Here is a 24988-nt window from a genome sequence, read left to right as displayed (position 1 = left end):
CAGAAATTCCCTTTGCTCCTGACTTGGGAAATACCAGCCCCCATTAAGCAGAACCTCAAAACTCACTGACTTAAAGGAACGAACAGTCTTTGTGGCTTTTGCAGTTTGGGGTGGGGCTATTTCATTTTCTTATGGTTTTAAAAATAATATAATTTTTAAAAATGAACAACCAATGCTTTTTTTTTGGCCAATGTCTTCAGATTCTACAACTATTGATTTACTAAATTGAAGTGTTCACACACACACACACACACACACACACACACACACACACACAAACTAGCAGCCCACACATGACCTCAATGAATTATCTGTCTTCTTATAATAGATTTTTGATTTGGGCAGTAATTCAGAAGGGGAGTTCCAGAATTGACCACAGATTTGCAAAAGATCTGAAAAATGGTCTGTGGCAGGGCATATTTAGATGATGTAGTCGTTAAAAAGGCCCACACCCAGTGCAAGAGCAGTTGGGCATAGCTGAAGAAACCACTCACTTATGTCTTGGAAGATACGTGCTTTCTTCAGCCCCTTCTTTTAAGATCCTGATGCCTCAGCACGCCCATTACTGCAGCAATGTCTCTATATTTTGCTGCCTATATGGTGCCAGTAATTTGCAAACTAAAGCCATCACCAATTAATCTTACTTATATGACTTATTAATCTGACTAATATTATCATAACCCATATTTTCAAATATGCATGAATTAAAATGGGTGCATTTTTTTTTTCAGGAAAACACATTCATGGACTATGTAAAGTATCTAATATTTGATTCCAACAACAGCGATGCCTTTTTTTGTTTTGTTTTTTGTTTTTGAGATGGGGGTCTCACTCTGTCACCCAGGTTGGAGTTCAGTGGTGTAATCTCAGTTCACTGCAACCTCCACATCCAGGTTCAAGTGATCCTCCTACCTCAGCCTCCCGAGCAGCTGGGATTGCAGGCATGCACCACCATACCTGACTAATTTTTGTATTTTTGGTAGAGATGGGATTTCACCATGTTGCTCAGGCTGGTCTCAAACACCTGAGCTCAAAGGGATCTGCCCACCTCAGCCTCCCAACATGCTGGGATTACAGGTGTGAGCCACCACACCTGGACCAATATCTTAGAAATGATCTGGTCTGCCTGTTTTACCTTAATTACATCCTTTTCCTCTTGCTTTGCTTTGTGAAATTGCTGCCATTTGCACATTCAGTTCAATTACTTACAAGTCTCTGCTCAGTTATGGACCTTAGGGGCCTTTTTAATGGTAACTCCATCCTTTTCCTGCTCTGCTCGTCAGCACCTGCATTTACAAGCTCCATCCTGGCATTGCCTTGAGAATTTGTACATGGATGAAACATTTCTTCTCACTGGACCTTCAGTTTCCTTATCCATAAAATGAGGGCATTGTAATAAATTATTTATGAGGTTCCTTCTGTCTTCAAAAGTTAGGTTGTGTTTCCAGGATATGCTGCTCATGCTGATGGTAAAAGGGACTCTCTCCAGATATCTATTCATGTTTCTGCCCAACAACAACAAACAGTATCACAGCAATGTCAGTTGCTGATTATCCTTTCTCCACTTTACCTGTTTGTTTGTTTTTTTTTTTTTTGAGACAGAGTCTCACTCTGTCACCAGGTGCCAGGCTGGAGTGCAGTGGCGTGACCTCAGCTCACTGCAACCTCCGCCTCCCGAGTTCAAGCAATCCTCCTGCCTCAGCCTCCTGAGTAGCTGGGACTACAGGCGTGCACCACCACGCCCAGCTAATTTTTTTTTTTGTATTTTTAGTAGAGACTGGGTTTCACCATGGTGGCCAGGATGGTCTCGATCTCTTGACCTCGTGATCCACCCGCCTCGGCCTCCTAAAGTGCTGGGATCTCCACTTTACCTTTTAAACTAAGTCAGTCCACTTCTCTTCTGTATTTGCTGTTAAACCATTGAAGCATTTTGGGTTTTTAAAATTTGAAGGTGTTCTCACTTTTGGCTTATCTGAGTTGATCCTCTCCACTCATAAATCTCTTAGAAAAATATTGTTACAGATGCTTAAGGCTTTTCATTTTGACCTACCTGCTGTGGTTTAAAAATAATGATTTTAAAATAATGTGTAATTTTTATGTCTTTTAAATGAAGGGGCCATTGCAATTTTTATGGTAAAATAATTTCCCATTATACCGTGATCTTTAGATATTTTTTAGGTTTCTGTTTTTGCCCAACACTATAATTGTTTTGCTTCTTTCTTGGCCTACTTGTGGCATTTAGAATGCAGTCTTGTCCCCTGCTTCTACTTATATTTATCACTAGCTGCTGATAGTGCTCTAAAATCTAACATTCTTGTGTCAAGGGCTAGGGCCAGGTTTAGATTCAGAGATCTTGTTTTCAAGAGGTAAGATCTCCTTACCTTTGACATTGTTTCATGCTTTCAGGGCAACTAACTAGGTCAATATAGACGTGCTGATCTAAAATGAAGAACAGTGCCTGGCTTATAGTAGGCATTCATAAACTATATGTTAAATGAATGAATTTATCTCATAATCCCATAAACACATGAACCAAGAGGTGTTAAGACATTTAAAAACATGAAGGGCTGGCCAGCCAGAGAGCCAGCCAGCCTCCTATTCATGCATATGTGGATATGGTAGAGGGTATAAAAGAGAGTCAAGCCAAGTTAGCCACAAATATTTAGCAAAGTTATATACTAATTCCTTAAAACAGAAACTTTGATTTCTTAACACAGGAAAGCAAAAGCTTTCTACTAGAATGCCTGGACAAGCTTGCTGTATTGTAGTTTTAAAAATCTCCCATTGCGCTATCCATAGTTCATATACAAATAAATCATTGCTGAGTGAATAAATGGATGGATGGGATGTGTGTCTAACAGGAACATGAAGGCAGAGAACCTGAGTAGACAGCCTGGGAGAGGAGAAAAGACTGAGGATTAGAGTCTTGGCTGCTTCTGTACCCAGCTGTGTGATTTGAGATCTGTATCTTAACTTCTCTGAACGTCTGTTTTCTGATCTATACAATGAGAATATACATACCTATTCCATCAGACTACATTGAAGGACATTGTAAGAAACACAAGACCTGTGTTTACCCCATCCCACAAATGGCCTCTTCTTAAAGCCTGGGTGAAGATTTTGCTGTCAGACATCAGATCTGCTGCCCTTGTATAATCGATGATACTTCCCTTTTTGCCTTAGCTTCTAGAGAACTTGGAGCTCGATTTTCAGCCTACTTGCAGCAAAACATGCAGGGTCATAGGCATATATTTTAAATATTAGAGTTCCTCCTTACAATCATCTTGTTTCAGTTACACTTTCTTTCTTATCAATTACATCATTTAGTTGGTTTAACTCTGGGGTTTGGATAATCTTTGTAACTTAGCTCAAATTATTTTTGGAAAAAGGCATTCTGAAAAGGTAGAAAGGGAGAAAGGAAGGAAGGAAGAATGAAAGAAAAAAGGAAGAGGAGGAGGGAGAGAAAGAGAAGAAAGCCAGATAGCCAGTGCCTGTCTCTTAGGGTTACTGTGATGTGTAACTGAGATTGTGTTTTTAAAACAATTAAACCCTCAACAGTTTCTGTTGTTCTTGAAAAGATCCAGTGGACCAATGCCTTCTTAGATATGTAAGCCAAAATATAATAAACTAAAATTTTTATTGATAACAAAAATACATTTTTTGATGAATACATTTAAATTTAAATGAATACATATATAATTCTATGATTTTCAAATTATGCTCCCTGGAGTTCCCACAGGTGAATGAGACAAGGAGATAAGATAGCAGGAGTAGGGGGACATTTGGGTTTTTTCAACCAAAGACTCTCAGAGTTGTTATTTTTGTTTGTTTGCTTTCATTTACATGTAAGGTTTCTGTCAACAGAGGGTTGCTTGTGGAATGAAAGTTTGAAACCACTGATACATGTATGTGGCAGGATAATAATTTGGTGGATATGGATATGGAATTGCAAAATGGAGTGTAATGCATTTTTGGCCTACAGGTTTCAATGTTAAGACTGTTTTCTATTTGTCATGGATGTTGGTTGCCATCCAGAACAAATACTGCACTGTAGAATAATATGAAAGTATAAAAAAGAATCTACTTAAAACAACATCCTGTCACAAATGTTATTTTCAAAAATCGATAACTTCTCTGTACTATCCAAAATATAAATATGCTTAGAAACACCTCATCCCCACACTCCCACCCCACTTATCCCCCCTGCGCCAGTAAATTCAGCAAGCTTCAGTGGATCTCCAATTTGAAGCATGCTGGTGTGGATTAGCTAGGGCATGGAGATTATCATCCATTTTCTGTTTTATTTTCTTCTTACCCACTAGAGGGCAGCAGTAATTCACAGGAAAAGGGGAAATTAAACACTTTATCAGCAAGACTAGTCTTTCTGAGAAGAAAACACCTACAAAGCACCTCAAATTCCCATAGCTGAATTATAAGAGGGTCAGCTTCCCTTTGTTCATCCCTAAATAATATTGAGAATTTTGATTAACTTCCTTTGAAGTTATAAAATGTATCTGTTCACTTACGGTCAAACATATTAATGTTAAATAGGGACATGAAGATACCGCTTTAAAAAAGACATTTATGTAAAAGTTAAGTTTTTGTTGCCTATTGCTGTGTAAGTACTCTAAAACATAGTGATTTAAGACATCACTCGTTTTATCATCTCTGTTCTTTTGGCTGACAGTGCAGTTGGGCGATTCTTCTGCTTAATGTGATGTTGGCTGGGAATGTGGTCATCTAGAAGTTCAAATGGGCCAGAAGGCCCAAAATGGCCCTCTCAGGTGGCTGGCATGGATGCTGACTGTCAGATGGGATCTCAGCCAGGATGTTAACCAAAGCACCCAGTTCTCCTTAACTGGCTTCTTTATGTGGCTTGAATGTCTCATGGCATGGTAATTGGAGTACCAAGAGGGAACATCTTTAGAATGAGCATTCCAAAAGGAAGGAAGCAGAAGTTTCCAGCCCCAGACTTCATTTCTACCACCCTCTAATGGTCAAAGCAGTAACAAAATGAGCCCAGATTCTAGGGGAGGGAAATAAGCTCTACTTCTTGATGTGAGGAGCATTCTGTATTGCTCAGGAGGGAAGAAACTGTTGAGAGCCATCCTTGGAGACCACCACACAGAGGGTTGAGAAAAAGCATATTTCTGACTTACATTTTGAGAAGATAGTTCTAAATCATGAAGGAAGCAGAAGAGTATTTCTTCATGTAATAAATGGGAATTGCTTCTTAATGTGGTATTTTAAGAATTGAGATGCACAAAAGTTATCTTTTATGTTCTTCTTCTCTCCAGATCTGTTACCTAAAGCAATAAAAAATGGCCAGAGGATCGGTGTCCGATGAGGAAATGATGGAGCTCAGAGAAGCTTTTGCCAAAGTTGGTGAGTAGACCTGTACCCCAAATTGCATCATTCTCTTCTTCACTGAGTAGCCTGAGGGTAGACTCAATGAAATAGGAACATGAGCAAAATTGCAGAGGGGACAAGAAACCAGTAGTATTGGTTTAGAAGAGCTGGGAGGACTTATGTTTGAAAGATATGCTTCAAGAAAATTACTTTCTCTATCAAAAATGGAATATGGACTCTACTCTTCTGTAGTTTTTTCCTAGAAATGGTTCATAAGTCTCATCTTTTATATCTTGTCTTCTTTTTTGCTGTTTCCTTGATTTAAATACCATTACATACTTTCTCTTACTGTTTATCACTAAACCTGTGGTTTCCTTAAGAGTTTCTATAAGAGTTGTTTGTGGAAACAGAGGTACCTTATAGAAATTTTGACTCTTTTACTGTGGATGTTGAAAGTAATGCTAGTGCCCCTATTCAATAGCAACAGGCATCTTGTGAGATGCTGACTCTTCTATGAGATCACACCTCGATGCCTGAATGATAGCCTCTCTCATCCCTTCACCTTCCATCCAGTCTTCCTCCACCTCTCTAAAAGTTGTTGCCTGAATTGTCCTGAAGCTTCAGAATATTGTGTGCATTACAGATACTGATGGGAATGGATACATCAGCTTCAATGAGTTGAATGACTTGTTCAAAGCTGCTTGCTTGCCTTTGCCGGGGTACAGAGTAAGAGAAATTACAGAAAACCTGATGGCTACAGGTGATCTGGACCAAGATGGAAGGATCAGCTTTGATGAGTTTATCAAGGTAAGTACCATGCAGAATACAAGGAGACACATTTGAAACTTAGAACGTGAATTCCGTTTTTAAAAATATCTGGAAAGACATTCCTTCCCTCCTTGCTTCAACATTACATATTCTTTCCTTTGTGATTTTCTTGATCACTGCTTGGGTTTCTAAAGATACATTATATTTTAACAGATTTTCCATGGCCTAAAAAGCACAGATGTTGCCAAGACCTTTAGAAAAGCAATCAATAAGAAGGAAGGGATTTGTGCGATCGGTGGTACCTCAGAGCAGTCTAGTGTTGGCACCCAACACTCCTATTCAGGTAGGCTCAACTCATGGGTGGGAGCAGAGGTGGAGGGGGTATTCGGATGATAAACAGAGCTAGAGGGCAGCGTGGAGAAAGGACCATCATTTTCAGGACCACAGATTCTAAACTTGGTATTCAAACCTAAGGGATGTAAACAAAGAAGCAAACACAACTTTATGGATGACTCCCTATTTTCCTGTTACTAAATGGGTCAGTTCCAGGTGCATATTATAGGAGCAGTGCTAACTCTGGGTCGGGTCCAATACCAAAGGCTTTATCAGCATTTAAACAATCATTAAAGGCTGCCCAAATTCCTTTCTAAATCTTATGGACAAAATTAGTTACTCAAGCTTCTTTCTTTAAACTTCATGATAATTTTTAATACCTGCTCAGTGATCAAAGAATTATGTTTACATTGATTTGGAAAAAATGTGTATATTTATTCTGAAGGCTGCTATCCAACAGCCATAATGGAAGCTTCCAACAGGCCAAACAGTATATAGCATTGCAACATTTCCAGAACTGAGTTCCTCAAAACATTAGTTGATCTTAAAGATAAGTTCATGATTAAATACCATCTATAGTTGCTAAGACGTTTGGTTTTTCATTTTTAAATACAGGAATTTTGAGAACGTTTGCTGGGTCAAATGTGCATTATGGATCTTCAAGACAGAGATATATTACACAGTGTTTCCCAAACTTTTATGACTCAGGATTTCTCTGAGGGACACTATTGTTTTCCAAGACAGACAGTTTGGGAGACACAGTGGTAGGCTCTAAAGACATAACTTGAGGTTTTATTCAGAAATCTAAAAATCACCTTCTGGCAGTTTTACTGATACGAAAAAAGATTATATCCAAATGATTTTATTTAATAGCAATTTAATTATAATTTTATCAAAAAACTCAGAGATACAATACGATTGTCCACAGTGATCCAACATTTAAACCAGCAGAGCTAAAAGCAGAATCCTGAGTTTTGTCCTGTAAGTTTTGTCCATATTTGTATTTATATGTGTATATATATATATGTATAGATGCACATATAAATATTTATTTATGTAATTATATATAGAAAATAAACATATGTATATATTTGCTTCTAAATGTAAATGTATATCTGCATTATACATATATATAGAAATAGAGAGAGAGTTTTTAAATCTGTTTGCTGTATGTTTTATGACTTGGAGTGAACATAGACTCAATGCCTATTTCCCAAGTGATCTGAGATTTTAAAATGCTAATAAATGTGAGATGATAAGATGGTGGACTGAATAAACTCACATTGCCTCTCTGCTGAGGATGAGAATTTAAGATCCACATGCATCATTTTGTTTATAATAGAGTTTCACTTTGCAAATGAGTCACTTTAATCATTTACTTGCAGAGGAAGAAAAGTATGCCTTTGTCAACTGGATAAACAAAGCTCTGGAAAATGACCCTGATTGTCGGCATGTCATCCCAATGAATCCAAACACGAATGATCTCTTTAATGCTGTTGGAGATGGCATTGTCCTTTGGTAAATAATACTTCTTTCTTGGTTTCCAAAGAATTGCCCATTTTCTAGGCCATCAACAATTCATTGTATTTATCCTACGCCAACTTCATTTGGGGCTCAGCTGCACCTAGAAGGCTTCTCTGGACTTTCACTTGTCCAGGTCCAGGACAGCAGACTAATTTTAAAAACAGTTTATATAAGATATATAAAGTTGCTATTGCTTGAGTGGAGAGGAGTGATACACATTACAGAGGTAAACAGGGAAGGTATAGTAATACCAAGTCAAAATCATTCAATATCTCATCAATGCATTAGATAATTAAGTGGAGGAAATTTATAAAGTACTGGTTAAATAATGACTATAGAAGGACATTAAAAAGTTTATCTGATGACAAGTTAAAAGTATAAAGTTTGATCAGGCATCAAATAGAAATGTAGACATTATATAAGCTCAGAAGTACATAGATAGTCTTTTATATAATGGGGACAATTTTCCTGGCTACATATATATTTGGAATATACGCTGCATGGCTTCATCTGAGCATGGCTCACTATGAAAGCAGACAGAACTGATAATAGCAGCAGCGTGATTGAAGCAGTCTAATGCAAACTATAGTCCTTAAGGAAAGAAACCTTTGAGTGGTACACAGAAATCTACAACACTGAGGACACATGGAAAAGGGGGAATGCCTTCTCTCCACAGGAGGCCTCTAAATACGGTGCTGGTCAGTGCTGCGTGATAGCTTTGATAATGCCTCTGTAGCTCTTGCTTCAGCAGGTTCTCTGTCATAGCAGGCCATGCTGGAAGTGAGGTGACTTGAGGTGCTCAATATGTGGGGGCCTCAGGAGTTAAAGGAAACGATGAGGGGGCAAGACATTGAGGCTTTTCCTCTGCTCTGATCAGAGCAATTCTACTTTTGAGATTTTATTTATTAGAGTTTGTCCTGAGAATTCATTTTTAAAAGGTTCAACTGCTATAAAAAGATCAAAATTCTAGCTTTTAGGTTGTCACTAAGTCTTTCCTCAGTCTCCTAGTTTTACCTTCTAAGACCTCTGTGACTCATTGGCACCAGCCTAGGGCACTGAGAAGGATATAAAAATGTTGTCTATGATTAGCTAAAGATATAAAGTTTGATCCGGTGTGTAATAGAAATGTAGACATTATACCAGCTCAGAATTGTATAGATAGTCTTTTATATAATGGGGACAATTTTCATGGCTAAGAAAATAAAGTACTTATGGAAGAATTACTTTGGTTATCCACCCAGAATTTCCTAATGTGCTAAGAAAATCAGGATAATTTTGCAGCTGTTTAGGTGAGAGAATGAAGTGGGGTCCTCATTTACAACCTCAACATACTAATGTAACTTCAAGAGTATTAACCTTTCCCGCAGAGAGTTGAGTCTAGTCAAATAGCATAACCAATTTTATATCTAATCAGCACATTCTGTTGCTGTCTTCTTTGATTATGGTACTGCTAGAATTTAAATTCAACATTACTGGGCTCTGTTATTCAGAAGACTGCTTTCTTTAATGTAATTGTTTCTCTTTCAGTAAAATGATCAACCTATCAGTGCCAGACACAATTGATGAAAGAACAATCAACAAAAAGAAGCTCACCCCTTTCACCATTCAGGTATGTCTTCCACCATTACCATAATACAGGATTTGTTTGGCATCAATGAGCGCTGTGACTGCTGAGTCAGCCTTTTTCAGCAGCTCAGCCCTCATTCCCCAAACCCAGGCTTTGGGCTGGTGACTTGTTATACTTCAGGGATAAAGGGATGCATTTCTGAGAAGGAAGGAAGAGAGACAGGTGGAGTGGTAGCAGCTGGGGGTTTATGTGTTTGTTTTGGCCACTTAGGAATAAAATTCACTTTGGCCAAAGTTTTAACTCAAGCTTTCCTTAGCAATTTATCTTTGATTTGATGCCAAATACTTAGCATTTTAGCTGAAAATTATCATAAGCCTTTCTAAGAAGTGAGGGGGTAAAAAACGGGAAGTACTCTGGCAGCCTTCATAGTAATATTGGCCGCAGCCACAAGTGTAATAAATATAACTTGCTTTTATTCCATCAATTTGTTGATTAACTGGAATGGTAACCAGCAGTAAGTGTATTTCAGTGTTGTGTTCCAATATTTTAACATTATTGCAATTCTCTTGCTAAGAAACCATATCTAACTTCTTAAATCATGAACAATATATTATCTCCTGTGTGGATTTAAGCAACCTTATGTACTTTAAAAATGGAAATGGTAACCAAATTGAGAACAATGATTAAACACATATGAAAGCACTTAATGCTAAATTTACTCATAATCTTGACCATCTATAGAAACAGTATTTTTCACTTATCATCTGAGCACTAGAACAAGAACCCACTTTTCTTCTGATAGTTCTTTTCCTAATTCACTGGTGGCCTTTGCTCTGTTTTTAATTTGTCCATTAAAACAATTTCTATACATCTCTGACACTGATATCTCTTCCTTTTGAAACCCAAGAATAGTACATAGATTGTCTGGACTGAAAGCTTTCTTGACTCTATCCCGACTATATGTGAGTTACGTTACCTGCATTGTTGTTAGTCATGAGAATATAGAATCCGTGAGTGTGTGTGTATACTCAGTTTCCTTAGTTATTACAGATACTCAACAAATTAACCTAGTAAAAATCATACCATCTTTTCCCAAAATTTTAATTGTATCATTTTTCTTTTTTTTTTTTTTGTTTTTGTTGTTGTTTTCAAGATGGAGTTTTATGCTTGTTGCCCAGGAGTCTCACACTGTAGCACGGGCTGGAGTGCAATGGCGCAATCTTGGCTCACTGCAAACTCTGCCTCCTGAGTACAAGTGATTCTCCTGCCTCAGCCTCCCTAGCAGCTGGGATTACAGGCGTCTGCCACTAGGCCCAGCTAATTTTTGTATTTTTAGTAGAGACAGGGTTTCACCATGTTGGTGAGGCTGGTCTCAAACTCTTGACCTCAAGTGATCAACCCGCCTTGGCCTCCCAAATGCTGGGATTACAAGCAAGAGCCACCACGCCAGGCCTTTTTCATTTTCTTAATACTCAATCTGCAAGTCAAAAAGCTCTTCTGCCACTCTCTTTTATGATCTTGTTTTACATCAACAGTTGTCTTGTCAATGATGGCCAGTGACAGGACAATGACTTCCTCAAAGGTGCCCCTTTATTTTTGGCCAGTAGAGATGTTGTGTGTGTCAGCTTCATCACAGAGCAAGATGGAAAAATATAGGACTCATTAGTCTCCTGCCAACCAGAATGAGCCTTCAACTTACAGAACTGGTTTCATTGAATGGACTACCGCATGAGCTCAGTGTCCGGGTTCCTGGGTTTTCTCTGCTGGTTTGAGTCACTGTTTTTTCTCAATGTTAAAATGAGTGAAACCATGACTCTAAACCTGTGACCTTTGCAGAAGGAAAACATTGTTGCTCTTGCCATCAGTATTATTTGGTGTCTACAAACTCAAAGAACAAAAGCTTGCATATTTTTTCTACCTCAGGAAAATCTGAACTTGGCTCTGAACTCTGCCTCAGCCATCGGGTGCCATGTGGTCAACATAGGGGCTGAGGACCTAAAGGAGGGGAAGCCTTATCTGGTCCTGGGACTTCTGTGGCAAGTCATCAAGATTGGGTTGTTTGCTGACATCGAACTCAGCAGAAATGAAGGTAAAAGCAAGTCCCAAATGTCATTCATGACACAGCTTTCTAATAACTTACGTGTTGGGGACTGTAGGAGCATGTCAGAAATTCTCCAGTTTTGAAAACCATACAGTTATATTGAATCCATGACATTCGTGTAACAGATTCTATACACAAAAAGCAGACGTTTTTAAGTGACAGAGCAAAAGCTTTTTAAGACCACAGACTAACAATAATGCTTGTTTGGAGCATAGGACTCAGTCTTGACTGTTTGACACTCTAACCTCAAGAGCTTTTTCCAGAGCTCACTTTGCCTTCAGATGCTTCGTAACAAATAAGATGACTTTTAACTTGCATTTTGTGAAGGAAGCAACTTATATACTTTGATGGTACCAAATTAGGAGGAACTTGGTCTATTTCTTATAAAAAGTATAGAGGAAGGTATAGGTCAAAAGGTTCAAGGTTGCAATTATATAGGATGAATAAGAAGTGGAGATCTAAACAACATGAAGGTGATAGTTAATAATATTGTGGTGTATACTGGTCATTTGCCAAGAAAGTAGATTTCAGGTACTCTTACTACAATCAATCAATCAATCAATCAATCAATCAATAAATAAAAGGTAATGATATGAGACGTGAGTATGTTAGTTTGCTTGACTAACAGTAACCACCTTACTATGTATGTGTCTACCAAGATAAGTAACTAAAACATCACATTATACACCTTAAATCTATACAGGATAGAATAAAACTGTTTAAAGACTGTTGAAAATTACATTTAGGGTTTCAGAGTTCTCTACTAAATATGTAGCTGTCAATCTTATTGCATCTTCTCTTGCCATCTTATCTGTATTAAACAGTGACAGCACCATGGCTTAGACAGAGATAGCCAACCTTGATAAGTATCATACAAAACACAACATTATCTTTTAGTTTTCAGGTACAATCCTACCAATATGAAATCTGTAGCCAAGTTCTAATCTCTAGTTATACGTACTTTTTATTTATATGTCCAAATCATGATAACCAATGAAGGTCTACGGCCATACCACCCTGAACGCGCCCGATCTCGTCTGATAACCAATGAAGAATCCTGAAATACTACTTAAAAACCAATGTATTAAACATAATATAAAGAAGTGGAGGAGAAGAAATAGGAATCTTAGAACCTGTGAGAAAGAATATTGATCTTCAAATAATGACCTCAGCTAAATTTAAACCTTCTAGCTGAGCAAAAAATATTTACTCATCTGGGAACACATAGAGGAGAGCTGATTATATTGTTGAGTTGCTATAATTAGGCAGGTAAGCACTTGAAATACAAAACACCTATGGGAATAGACAGAACATTGTTATTATTACAAGATTGATCTCTTAAAAGCAAAAGTGTTGTCATATTGTGAAATGTGGTTTGACAAACCCAGCAAAGCATCCAAGCTAGTAGCCTTGGTTATTTTTGTGGCTCTGCCCAAATGTTCTTAAAAACAGCATTGAGATTTACTGTGCCTTGTTTTCTCTATCTGAAAAAATGGGAATAATAAATACACTCACAATAGTTTACACCCCTTTTAAGAGATTAATAATAAAATATTTAATCCATGGGAAAGGCTACAAGAACCTTTACCCCAAAGAGGTAACTTTGCTATCTTTAGCTTTCCAGCAGAGTTCAATACAAGTTATAACCCAACCCCACTCCCTCAACATTGCTGCATTTAATTTTCTTTGGTTTTTGTGCTTCTTCAGCTCTGATTGCTCTTTTGAGAGAAGGGGAGAGCCTGGAGGATTTGATGAAACTGTCCCCTGAAGAGCTCTTGCTGAGGTGGGCTAATTACCACCTGGAAAATGCAGGCTGCAACAAAATTGGCAACTTCAGTACTGACATCAAGGTAGGCGGAGCATTGTTTGAACATGACTACCTGCAGCAGTGAAGGGGAATTTGGTTATTAATAAAGAAAAGACAAAGATTTGAGGCTTCGTCTCTTCAGAAGCTCCAGGGTTAGTCTGGTGCTGTTTTGGAGCTGCTCTCTATCCTTGAGAGGCCATCTGCTGCTCTAGTGCTGGGCCACACACAGATTTGCCCGGAGTCCTATTGCAGCATCTCATTGGAGTTTCCATATCAGGAAGTAGAGGGACAAAGGTAAGCTAGAGGAAGAGCAAGAGAACAGATTTCTTTCCAAGTAAAGAGAATATATGTAGGTCTGTAATGGCTCTGGCTTCATAAATGGGAGAAGCAGATGGGAATTCTCTTTAAAAAATTGAGTGAAGATGACTCTTCTAGTTACACTAACAATAGCAAACATGGTATCTGCAACATGCCAGGCACTGTTCCAAATGATTTATATGTGTATTCTCTTGTTGAATCCTTACAACAACCCCATGAGGTAAGGGTTATTATCCACTCATTTTACAGATAAAGAGACAAAGAGGTCCACAGGGGAAAGGCTGAGGCAGAAATACACTGGTTTTCAAGTATATGAAAGGTTCCATGTCAAAGTGAAAGAAAACAGCTGTTGGCAATGATGACAGATGGATCAAGATAGAAAGTGGTTAAGGAGCAGTATGGAATGGAAGGCGGTCCCTAGCAGGAAAGAGTAGGAGATGCTGGGATGCAACACCAGGAAACTATTTCAGTCTCCACTTTCTCAAATGTTAAATAAGTTTTCCCCAAAGAGAAGGAGTCAGAGGAAAGGTCACATGACTCAACAGGAGTACACCCAGGCTTGTAATTCTTTGGGTAACAGCTTCCCACTGCTGCACGACATGTATTCGGTGGCATTTAGAACTCAGGGTGTGTCAGGCACTGTGCCAGTCGGAGTCAAGCTTCTAGATGGAAAGCCCCCATTCCTTAGATCTAAGCTAAATCCATCTTTCTAACTATACATCTTTCATGGGTTATTAACACTTCTAGCACCACCAGCCAACACAGGGTTTAACAGGAGTTGGGTGTCATGATCTCCCTTTGTGCTCAACAGTTAAGCTCTGCAATTGTAAAACTTTTTAGCCAAGATGAGGCTGTCTGATCTCAGCTGTAAATTTACCTGATTTCCTATCATTAAATGGCTGTGTTCTTTAGAACAACCATTCTGGGCTTTGGGAAGTGTCTGTATGAGAGGGGAGCTGGCCAGATGAGCACTTATTTCTTATACGTGTTGTGCCTGTTCTCCGGCACCAGCTGCACAGTGACTGACTCCGTGCTGTAATGAGTAGGTCTGAGTAGCCAGCAACTTTGGGAGATGTCTTTAAATCATGTTAAAATTGGCAAAGGTGAGGAGAACAACCAGGCTAGAGTGAGTGAGAAAGGTTCATAAGAGTCAGGTGAAATGAGGTTACTCTTAGTCAAGCTAAAAAGATGTAACCCGGGGTAGGCAGATTTTATTCGTGCCTAACACCTGCATGTGATTTTCACTGACTTCAAAATAGCTACAGTGAAAAGCCAGAGAAGGGAGGGTAGAAAGAAGAGAGATAAAGATCAGTTTCCCCAGGTGCAACATCAATGGCTCACACTCTCTGGTTCTCATCTTTCTAATGTCAGAAGTGGTGAGCATGCCTCTCCTCTGCCCAGGCCTTACCTACCCTACCCAGCTGTAAAAACAAAATAACAGCTAATTTTCAATCTTTAAGAGAAACTGAGATGCTATTAAAATATTTAAATACACTACCTGAAAATCTGTATGCTTTCATTGACTAAGAAAAAATTTATATTTTAAGACTATAATTCTGAGAATTCTTTTTGTCAATAAGCATATTTTCAGACTCTTAAGAAAACTTGAGAATTCAATACCTATATCTAATCTGCTATGACTAAATTGAACCATTCTTCTAGCTTCTAGATAAATGTGAAATGCACTTATCTTAATATTCCTCCTTTTACATAAAGATTGTTTGTTAATGCTTCAGTCTTCTTTGACATCTTTATTTTTCTTTGCTGATTGTCCATTTGAATGTATTTTTAAACTCTGCTTTAAACTTCTGCTTCCTTTTTCTGTCACTTTTTTTTAATTAAACCTTAGCTGACTGACTTCTACAGCAATATAAAGGTATATATATATTTTCCTGTATACAATTTAATACATGTAAATAAGTTGTTTTTCTTCCCTAAAGACAACAGAATAATATCCACTTCTTTAGGGTGTCTTTTGTGTGTATCTTGTATATTTTATTATTATACTCCTTTTAAAAAGTAAAGCAAATATGATATGTAAAAAGACAAATAGAACATTCAAATTAGTGAATGTTTCTAGCATTGTTAATTAAGTTACATTCTTGAATAATAGTTGGAAATAAAATGTTTGCTTTCGGGAAATCATTGTGCTAATAGCTGCGCTATTTTGAAATTGGAATTTCTTAATTTCTCACAGGACTCCAAAGCTTATTACCACCTGCTTGAGCAGGTGGCTCCAAAAGGAGACGAAGAAGGTGTTCCTGCTGTTGTTATTGACATGTCAGGACTGCGGGTAAGACCAGGTCCCAGTTGTGTTTGGAGAACACAATGCTGCCTTCATGTTGGCAGTTCTGTCACCCTGCGTGGCCTTGACTCTGGAGTTCCGTGAGTTCCATGAGTGGGCATCTCTGCCTAAAGCCCTGTTAAAACTGTAAAACAGTGAGCAGTTTTGGATAATAATTGATGAAAACTGAATCTGGAAATAAAACATTGAAGAAAGAAACCGACATTAATTAAACGCCATTCAGCATGCTAGGCACTTCTGTATATGTTCATCATTTAGCAGACTCTGTAACCCCAACATGGGTCTGAACATTATAATAAAACTTCAGAGGCTTTTTTTTTGTTTTTTTGGTTTTGGTTTATTTTGTGTCGGTGGCAGGGTTGTTTTGGGGTTTTTTTGCTTTGTTTTGTTTTGTTTTGTTTGAGGTGGAGTCTTGCTGTGTCACCCAGGCTGGAGTGCAGTGGTGTGATCTTGACTCACTGCAACCTCTGCCTCCCAGGTTCAAGTGATTCTCCTGCCTCAGGCTCCGAGTAGCTGTGATTATAAGTGAGCACCACCATGCTCGGCTAATTTTTGTATTTTTAGTGTAGCAGGGTTTCACCATGTTGACCAGGCTGGTCTCAAACTCCTGACCTTGTGATCCACCTGCTTCAGCCCCCCAAAGTGCTGGGATTACAGGCATGAGCCACCATACCTGGCCCAAACTTCAGTTTGCTGCCCCTTTAATATGGATCTTGAGAAGTCACTTTGCCCGTTTGTGTGACTCATTTAATATCATTGGAATTAAATCCAATGAGTTAATACTGAAGTCAACTGATTCCTAATGAGAAGTAGAGTAAAAGTAAATGAGAAGTCAAGCTCATGAAATGTATAATGTGTACTGTTATCTAGTAAGGTGGCATATTAAGAAATCCTAATTTAAAGTTTGCTTTCTGAAAATTGGTGGTTTCATATACTTTAAGGACAGTGGACCATATTTCAACAAAATTTTAGTCTGTTTCAAGAGTCTGCTTACAAATGGCTGAAGATTCTCTAGAATTATTTGAGCACATTGAGTGTTTGACAGTCTGAAGTCTGCAAAAATAATTGCAGTTGATATTATATATTTATCCATAATAATATGTAGGTTAACTGATAAAATTTATTTGGGTTGCAAGTATACCAACTAAATGTGGAGATAGTGGTTATGCTAATCACATGTTCTTATTGGCAAGTGTTAATATCTTTTGTGAACTGATAATGGGAACGTAAATTAATAATTAAAAATTTTTGATAGACAATCTCATGACATCTGTGCAAGAAAATATTATAAAGGAATTTTAATGGTTGGAAATAATTAAGATAAACTCAGATAAGTTTTTGGAATCTACTGCATCTCTTTTGAAACAGGGCAACCAACCATTCATCTGAAGTAGTTCGATAATGGAGATGAGAAGTCTTCATTATTTAACCTCTGAGGTTCCTTTTACTTGTGACTTTGATTTTGGTGCAGGTGCATATAAGCGATTATGTGTTGTTATTAAGCATATGCCTGAGATAAACACTAATGGTTTCAGTGAGGTTCCCATTTCTTTTCACATTATGCAATCTGCTTTGTGCATGGAGAGCCCTGATCCAGCCCTGAGACATCCTTTTGCATTGCAGGAGAAGGATGACATCCAGAGGGCAGAATGCATGCTGCAGCAGGCGGAGAGGCTGGGCTGCCGGCAGTTTGTCACAGCCACAGACGTTGTCCGAGGGAACCCTAAGTTGAATTTGGCTTTTATTGCCAACCTCTTTAACAGATACCCCGCCCTGCACAAACCAGAGAACCAGGACATTGACTGGGGGGCTCTTGAAGGTAACTGTAAGCTAGTTGCTTAAGATCGGGAAAGGCACTCACAATTCTAATTCAGTGGCAATTCAACTCACTTCCTAAGCAAATATAAACTCCTTACATGTGGAAACAGGCCATTAATTTTCTGGTATGCAACAAAGAGAATAAAATTTCAGCCAAGCAGGAATAATCAAATACCATTATATCATGTCCATTATACAAAGGCTTCATCATTATCAGAATTAAATGTTTTAGGAAAGATAATGCATTTAATTATTAGATGAAATAAATCCTGAGTTTCAAACAGATAATTTATGTACTTAATGGACTGTGTTGATTCCTAGAGGCAAGAAATTGCCACCATTTACTATCTAAAAACGATATTTAACTTATGCTGGGATATGCTTCCTGAGTTTTTGATTTGGTTTTGTTTCTTATGGGAGGCACAGAAAAGTATTTTGAGGCAGAATCCCTAACAGTTGCATTTTTCAGGTTAATGCTCTAAGATTCAACAAAAAGCATATAGCTTTAATTAGGTTCTACTAGATAGAGCTGCCAGAGATGGTTACTTGACTTTTTTAAAAAATCATGAAATAGTCCCAATGTTGAGACAAAAAGATCAATTAACATTAAACGAATGTCACCCAGGCAAGGAGATTCCGATTGGAAGTATGAGTTGATCTTTTGCCACGTGCTTTACTCTTACTGGAAATGCAACATAATCGTGCTCCAGCACTCCTGCATCCTGTCATTTGCTGAATTATGGTCAGGGGGTTGTGCTCATTTTGTTGACTCCCAAATCTATATATCAAGCCCACCAATCACCCATTTTAGCTGCGTCTAGAATATTCCTCTTTGGGTACTTGCCTATCATTTGAGGTGCAGCAGATGCAAAACAGAATTGGTTATTTTCCCTCCCACCCTCAACCATTACCTTTCCAGCACACCTCTCATCCCATCTGCTTTCTTTTAGAAATGCTCCATTTCCATTAATTATACTGTATTTTTCTTTAGTCACTAAAACTAAAGACCTTGGATCCTACTCTGTCTTCCTATCCTTCATCCCTACATCCACTAAATCAGAAAATACTAATAATTCTTCCTTTGGAGCATCTTCTCAATTGCTTTGTTTCTTTTCTGCTCTCCCAAGCTCACTACCTCATATACCAATTATTTTAATGGATCTTGGGGCCTCCATTTATCAAATGCTTGAATGTATCCCACACGCTAGTGTCAAACACTCTGCCCTCTGCTGTGTTTAATTCAAATGCATATCACCTTTCAGTGATTCTGTACATTGCTACCAGGCACACTCTGGTACTGATTTCATTATAACTCTGCCTTGCTCAAGACTTTATTGTAGTAATTTTACAAAACCATAATGACTGCCATTGTCAAATATGTCAACTAAAATCTGCTACCTGGCATCCAAAGGTCCCCAGTTCTGACTCCTTCCAGATAGGCGTATCTCATTGTACTGTGCAACACAGAACCCTTGGCAAACCGGTTCCTGAATTTATTAGTAGAGACCTTCCCTCTTGCTGTGTGTGTGTGCATATCCACACTATCTTCTACTCCCACCCCTTGCCATCTCCCCAAATCCTCTACTCTTTCCTTTTTCCTATACAGATTTTGCTAGCTATCCAAAGGGAAGTTCAAATTCCACCCCCTCCAAATTCAGTTCATACTGTTCTTTTCCCTGTCTCAACTCAAATAACAAATATAGCTCCCTCATAAATGAGTACTCTAGCTTGTGTGATCTCTGTTTGATGCCTAAAAGTGCTGTTTTTTCCAGCAAGAAGGTAAGCCTTTGAGAACCAACTGGACAGGTACCCCACACAGGATTCCACACACTACTAATAGATGCTATAGAAATACATGTGGAATTGAAATGGAAAAAAAAATTAACACAGTATAAGAACCCTCATCCAAATCCAATAGGGTTTATTTTCTTTCCTTTCTTTCTTTCTTTCCTTTCTTTTTTTCTCTTCTTTCTTTCATTCTCTCTTTCTTTCTTTTTTCTTTCAGCTTTTATTGCATCCTCTTTAATTAAACTTTGGTCAAAAAAAAGGCATGTTTTCTTTGGTCCCCAAAAATAACCCATATTCATTCATCTAGGTGAGACAAGAGAAGAGCGGACATTTAGGAACTGGATGAACTCCCTGGGCGTTAACCCTCGAGTCAATCATTTGTACAGGTAGGAATATTTGGGAACTCATTCTAATGTAAGATAGAGACCTCGAAAGATCCATAGGATTCCAAATCCCACTATGATGTGCATTCTCTTCACAAAATGTGCATATCTTGATGGAAGGGGAAAAGTGCTAAGTTGAGCTTCAGATGCCGGATATTCAGCTGAAAAACTCGCCTGCATACATTAGTCTCACTGTGTGCTCAATACATAAATCATACATCAACAAAATGAAACATTTACTGTATGTCCTAAGTGATCTTACATGTAACCTGCTTGTAAGCAGGCAAAACAACAGAAGTTAAGCTTATGGTGAAGTGTCTCCTCTGCTACTTGTTAAAGCCATTTTTTAAAAAATATTTCTTTTACATTTATTTAGTTTTGTAATTTTTATACTTTTAGGTACAGGGGTACATATGCAGGTTTGTTATATAGGTAAATTGCGTGTTTCAGGGGTTTGGTGTACAGATTATTTCATCACCATTGTACTCTTTCTTTTCCTGATGCAGCGTAATTGGCTGGAAGGGCATAGCTGGTCATACCTGGGAAGAATGAGTCTCCCAATCTCTCTGAGTCATAGTTTCTTCACCTCTATAGATGGAGCTACTACTATCAAATGTTCAGGGTTGTTGTGAACATTCTTTCAACTAACATGTAAGAAACTATCTGGCCTATTCTAGGCCCTGAATCAATGTTGGATATCTGAGAATCCTTTTGTGTTTGTTTTGTTCAGTGACTTATCAGATGCCCTGGTCATCTTCCAGCTCTATGAAAAGATTAAAGTTCCTGTTGACTGGAACAGAGTAAACAAACCACCATACCCCAAACTGGGAGGCAATATGAAGAAGGTAAACAACGATGGTTCTGTTGTTCCAGCAGGCAGGCGAAGTCACAGCCTGCAAGAGCACTCTGAATACTTTATAAAGCAGCCAAACTTAGACAAGTAATGTTTATCCAGAAATTAAATTCTAGTACAGCAATCAGAAACCTGAATAGGTTTATTAAAGTGTGTTCATTATTTCAGTCGATTACTTATTTATAATTCCATGTTGGATGTCTTCAAACATTATCATGCAAAAATTCTAATTAAGATAATTAGAGGAAGCAGAGAACCACAGGGATTTTCTCCTCAGCAGGTCTTCATTCTAATTTCTAAAGAATTGGAGCTTTGTATTGACAGTTTGACTTGTACAAATAGTTTGTCTACTGTCAACACAGTGGGAACATTGTTTTGAAACAACAGGGTTGACACAGCCATTTCTCACCATTTTTTATCGTTCACATGTCCATTTGCTATGTGTGCAGAGGGTGGAGGTTCCAAATTTTCCATGTTAACCTCCATGATTTCACCTATTTTAGAAATATTACACGTAGGTAACTAAGGATGGCTCTCCATTTATGCAGTGTGATATAGCTGTGAACATATCCATAATAATGAATTCATTTTGGTTTTCCACATTATGACTATTTTTTATGAAAGTGAGGGGTTCTAAGGAAAGATGGAAAATTCGTTAATTTTGAATCCTAGAATTGCAGAACCAGTTGAGACTTGAGAGGTCATTCAGTCTGACCATATTGATTTCATTTTTTATCTTTATTTTTATTATTTATCTGGTATTTATCATAATCAAGATGATGACCTTAAATCATTTTCCTTTCTGTTTATTCAGCTTGAGAATTGTAACTATGCAGTAGAATTGGGGAAGAATCAAGCGAAGTTTTCCCTGGTTGGCATTGGTGGACAAGATCTCAATGAAGGAAACCGCACTCTCACATTGGCCTTGATTTGGCAGCTAATGAGAAGGTACTATAACTTATGGAAGCAGCCTTTTCTTGAATGTGTTATTTATCTAGAAAAATATTAGTAAATTTCTAGCATTATGAGTGAATTCAGTAAAAGTATGTTTTAAGCTAAGCTTAATAACCAAAGAAGCAGTCTTTATTTTTCTGCTTTTTTTTTTCAGTTCTATCAGTTTTTGTTTCAGGTATCTTGAAACTCTGTTATTAGGTTCCTAAACATTTTAGATTGTTGTTTCATTCTGATTTAATCATCCCTTTGTTGTTATGAAGTAGCCTTCTTTATGCCTACTAATATTCTTTTCTCTGAAATCTATTTTTTCTGACATTAATATATAATAGCTATTATGGCTACAGCAGGCTTCCTATTGATTAGTGGGTAGTGTGACATATCTTTTTACCATCCTTTTACTTTAACTGATCTGTGTAAATAACAGTTACCTTTTAAAGGGACTTTTAAAATGAAGGGGATATTATGCTATATTTATCTACATATTTACTATTTCTAGTGCTCTTCCTACTATTGTATAGATCAAGATTTCCATTTGATATCATTTTCTGTCTACCTGAAATATTTCTAATAGCACAAGTCTGCTGGTGATGAATGATTTCAGCTTCTATATGTCTGAAAATGTCTATTTCATTTTCAAAAGATTTTTTTCTCTGAATGCAGAATTCTAGATTGATAGTTTTTTCTTTCAGTACTTTAAAGATAGTTTTCACTGTCTTCTGGCCCACATTGTTTCCAAGAGGAAATCTATTGTCATTCTTATCTTTGTTTCCATGTATGCAGTATTTCTTTTTTTTTCCTCTGGGTTATTTTAAGATCTCTCTTTTTTGTATGTTTTAGGCAATTTTATTATGATGTACATTGTCGTTTCTTATGCTTGAGGTTTATGGAACTTATAGGATGTATGGGTTTATACTTTCCATCAAATTTGGAAAACTTAACTTTCATCTCTTCAAACACGTCTTCTGTACCCACTAGCCCTGGTTCTGGGGAATTCCAAGTTCATGTAAATTGGATCATTGAAAGTTGTCCCTAAGTTCACTGATGCTTGATTTATTTATTTTCTCTGTATTTCATTTTGGATAATTTGTATTGCTATGTTTTCAAGTTCACTATTTTTTTTTTTTTTTGCCATGTCTAAAATTCTATTAACCCCATCCAGTGTATATATTTGTTAACCTGGACATTATAGTTTCCATGTTAGAAATTTTGAGTCATTTTTATATTGCCTATGTCTGTCCTTTCCTTTACCTTCTTAAACATACAGAAAATAATTATAGTAACTTATTTTGGGATCTGTTTCTAATATATTTTCATCTTCATTACAAGTCATATTTTTGGGCTTCTTTGCATACTGCTAATTTTTTGATTGTATGTCAGATATCATGAATTCGACCTTGCTCTGTACTGGATATTTCTATATTCCTTTAAATATTCTTGAATTTTATCCTGGGATAGACTTAAGTTACTTAAATACAGTTTGATCTATTGGAGGGTTACTTTTAAGCTTAATTAATCTAGAGCTCATTTTGCTTCTTAGTAATGAGAAAATACTCTTTGAGTACTTTACTTGATGCTCCATGTATTATGAAATTTTTCCACTCCAGCTGGTTGGGAACAAATTGTTTCCAGCCTGTGTGAACCCCAAGGATTGCCCTGCAGGCTCATTTCTGGTGGGTTTTCCCCCCCAGCCTCTAGTAGTTTCTTCATGTGTGTGCACTGAGTGGTCCTCAGGTGACGACTGAGGGAAACCCTCTGAAGGCTGCTGAAGCTTTCTTTCTGAATGACTCTCTTTTCTCTATACAGTCCTCACCACTCTGATAGTCTCCCCCTAAATTCTAGGCACCTGGGCTTCCTTCACTTCTTATCCCTGTTTCCTCCACTCAGGAGGATGGCCATGCTGTTTGGGTTTTCTACCCTACACTGCAGCTTGGAAACTGTTTCGATACTGGAAAAATCTTAAGGCTCACTTTGTTGTCTTCTTTTCAGGGGCCACTGTCCTGTGCTTCCTATTGTCTGATGTCTGAATAACACTGTTTCATATGTTTTTCACTGTATTATACATGTTTAAATGTGGTCCCTGTTACTCCATCATGGCCAGAAACAGAAGTTCCTTTCATAGAGAACTTTAGATACCTTCTGGAGCTGAATATAAACTTGACTAACGTGAGAAGTATAGGGTGATATAAGTCAAACAAAAATAGAATATAAGAAGATATGCAAATAGAAAATAAATTATAAGGAAAACAAACAATTTTGGTACAAAATCATAAGCTTGGGAAGACTTTTAGATAGGAATTCTGTAAATAATAAAATAGTTTACTTGTAAGTGCTTCAGTCTTCCCCTTATACTAATAGCTCTGACAAGGCAGAAATCTTACCTCTCCTCATTACAGCCTAAGTTAGTGTGATTTAACTCATTTTCCTACCTGGAAGGAAGCCCCAGAAACTGCATGTCACATTGCACTCTGTCTGGCAAGAAAATGGCAAAGACGAGGTTTGTGGTGTCCCTAGGCACTGTGGCTTTAGTTCCAAGCCACTGTCTGCAGATCCTAATAATGGCCACCTCTGGATGTAATTGCATCACTATTTCTAGGTAAGGTAGGGTAATCGGAAGTGATCATAAAAGATTTCACTCCCTGATTCACATTTGCTTTACTAAGTATAGAGCTCCATTACCCATTTCTAAACTGGGGTCTCTTTAATGATGGAGGGAGATGTCATAAGGCTCCTCTGATGCAGAAAACACCAGAGTTAAAGAAACACCAACTCTGTCTTTTAGTTTACTGCATGTATCCAGAACATCTTTGCAAACTCGTAAGGACTGTTCTCACCAGTGTATTTCCATGTTCTCACCAGTGTATTTCCAGATGCTATTTCCAAAGTATCTTTATTATCTTCCACATTTTAAATTTTTAACAAATTAGCTATTCATACTGATTGCTTTAAAAACCAAAGCAAAAGTCCTTGTAGTTGCAACAGTTGAACCTACTCATGTGTTTCAATATTAAATAATCTTTAATATATTCTATTTTAATGACTAAAAACTCAGGCCAGCTGGGTACAGTGGCTAATGCTGTCATCCCAGTACTTTGGAAGGCTGAGGCAGGCTGATCAGCTGAG

The 24988-nt window shown here is 37.7% G+C and overlaps 1 protein-coding gene across 1 annotated transcript in view; it reads left to right on the top strand.

Moving 5' to 3' along the window:
- The window catches only part of LCP1 (lymphocyte cytosolic protein 1), a 54084-nt gene that overhangs the window by 16048 nt on the left and 13048 nt on the right, over positions 1-24988 (top strand). The window contains exons 2-13 of the mRNA XM_012465167.2: positions 5298-5385; positions 5993-6156; positions 6331-6460; positions 7836-7968; positions 9502-9583; positions 11465-11630; positions 13350-13492; positions 15965-16060; positions 17696-17891; positions 19986-20064; positions 20792-20906; positions 21729-21862. Coding sequence (XP_012320590.2) covers positions 5322-5385; positions 5993-6156; positions 6331-6460; positions 7836-7968; positions 9502-9583; positions 11465-11630; positions 13350-13492; positions 15965-16060; positions 17696-17891; positions 19986-20064; positions 20792-20906; positions 21729-21862 — 1502 coding nt within the window. The 5' untranslated portion in view covers positions 5298-5321. The remainder of the gene's footprint in view (positions 1-5297; positions 5386-5992; positions 6157-6330; positions 6461-7835; positions 7969-9501; positions 9584-11464; positions 11631-13349; positions 13493-15964; positions 16061-17695; positions 17892-19985; positions 20065-20791; positions 20907-21728; positions 21863-24988) is intronic.

Source organism: Aotus nancymaae, unplaced genomic scaffold (genome assembly GCF_030222135.1).
Source record: "Aotus nancymaae isolate 86718 unplaced genomic scaffold, 86718_ANA_hifiasm-v0.15.2.pri h1tg000009l, whole genome shotgun sequence".
In the NCBI taxonomy this organism is placed as follows: Eukaryota; Metazoa; Chordata; class Mammalia; order Primates; family Aotidae; genus Aotus; species Aotus nancymaae.
This window is presented reverse-complemented; position numbering and strand designations above follow the sequence as displayed.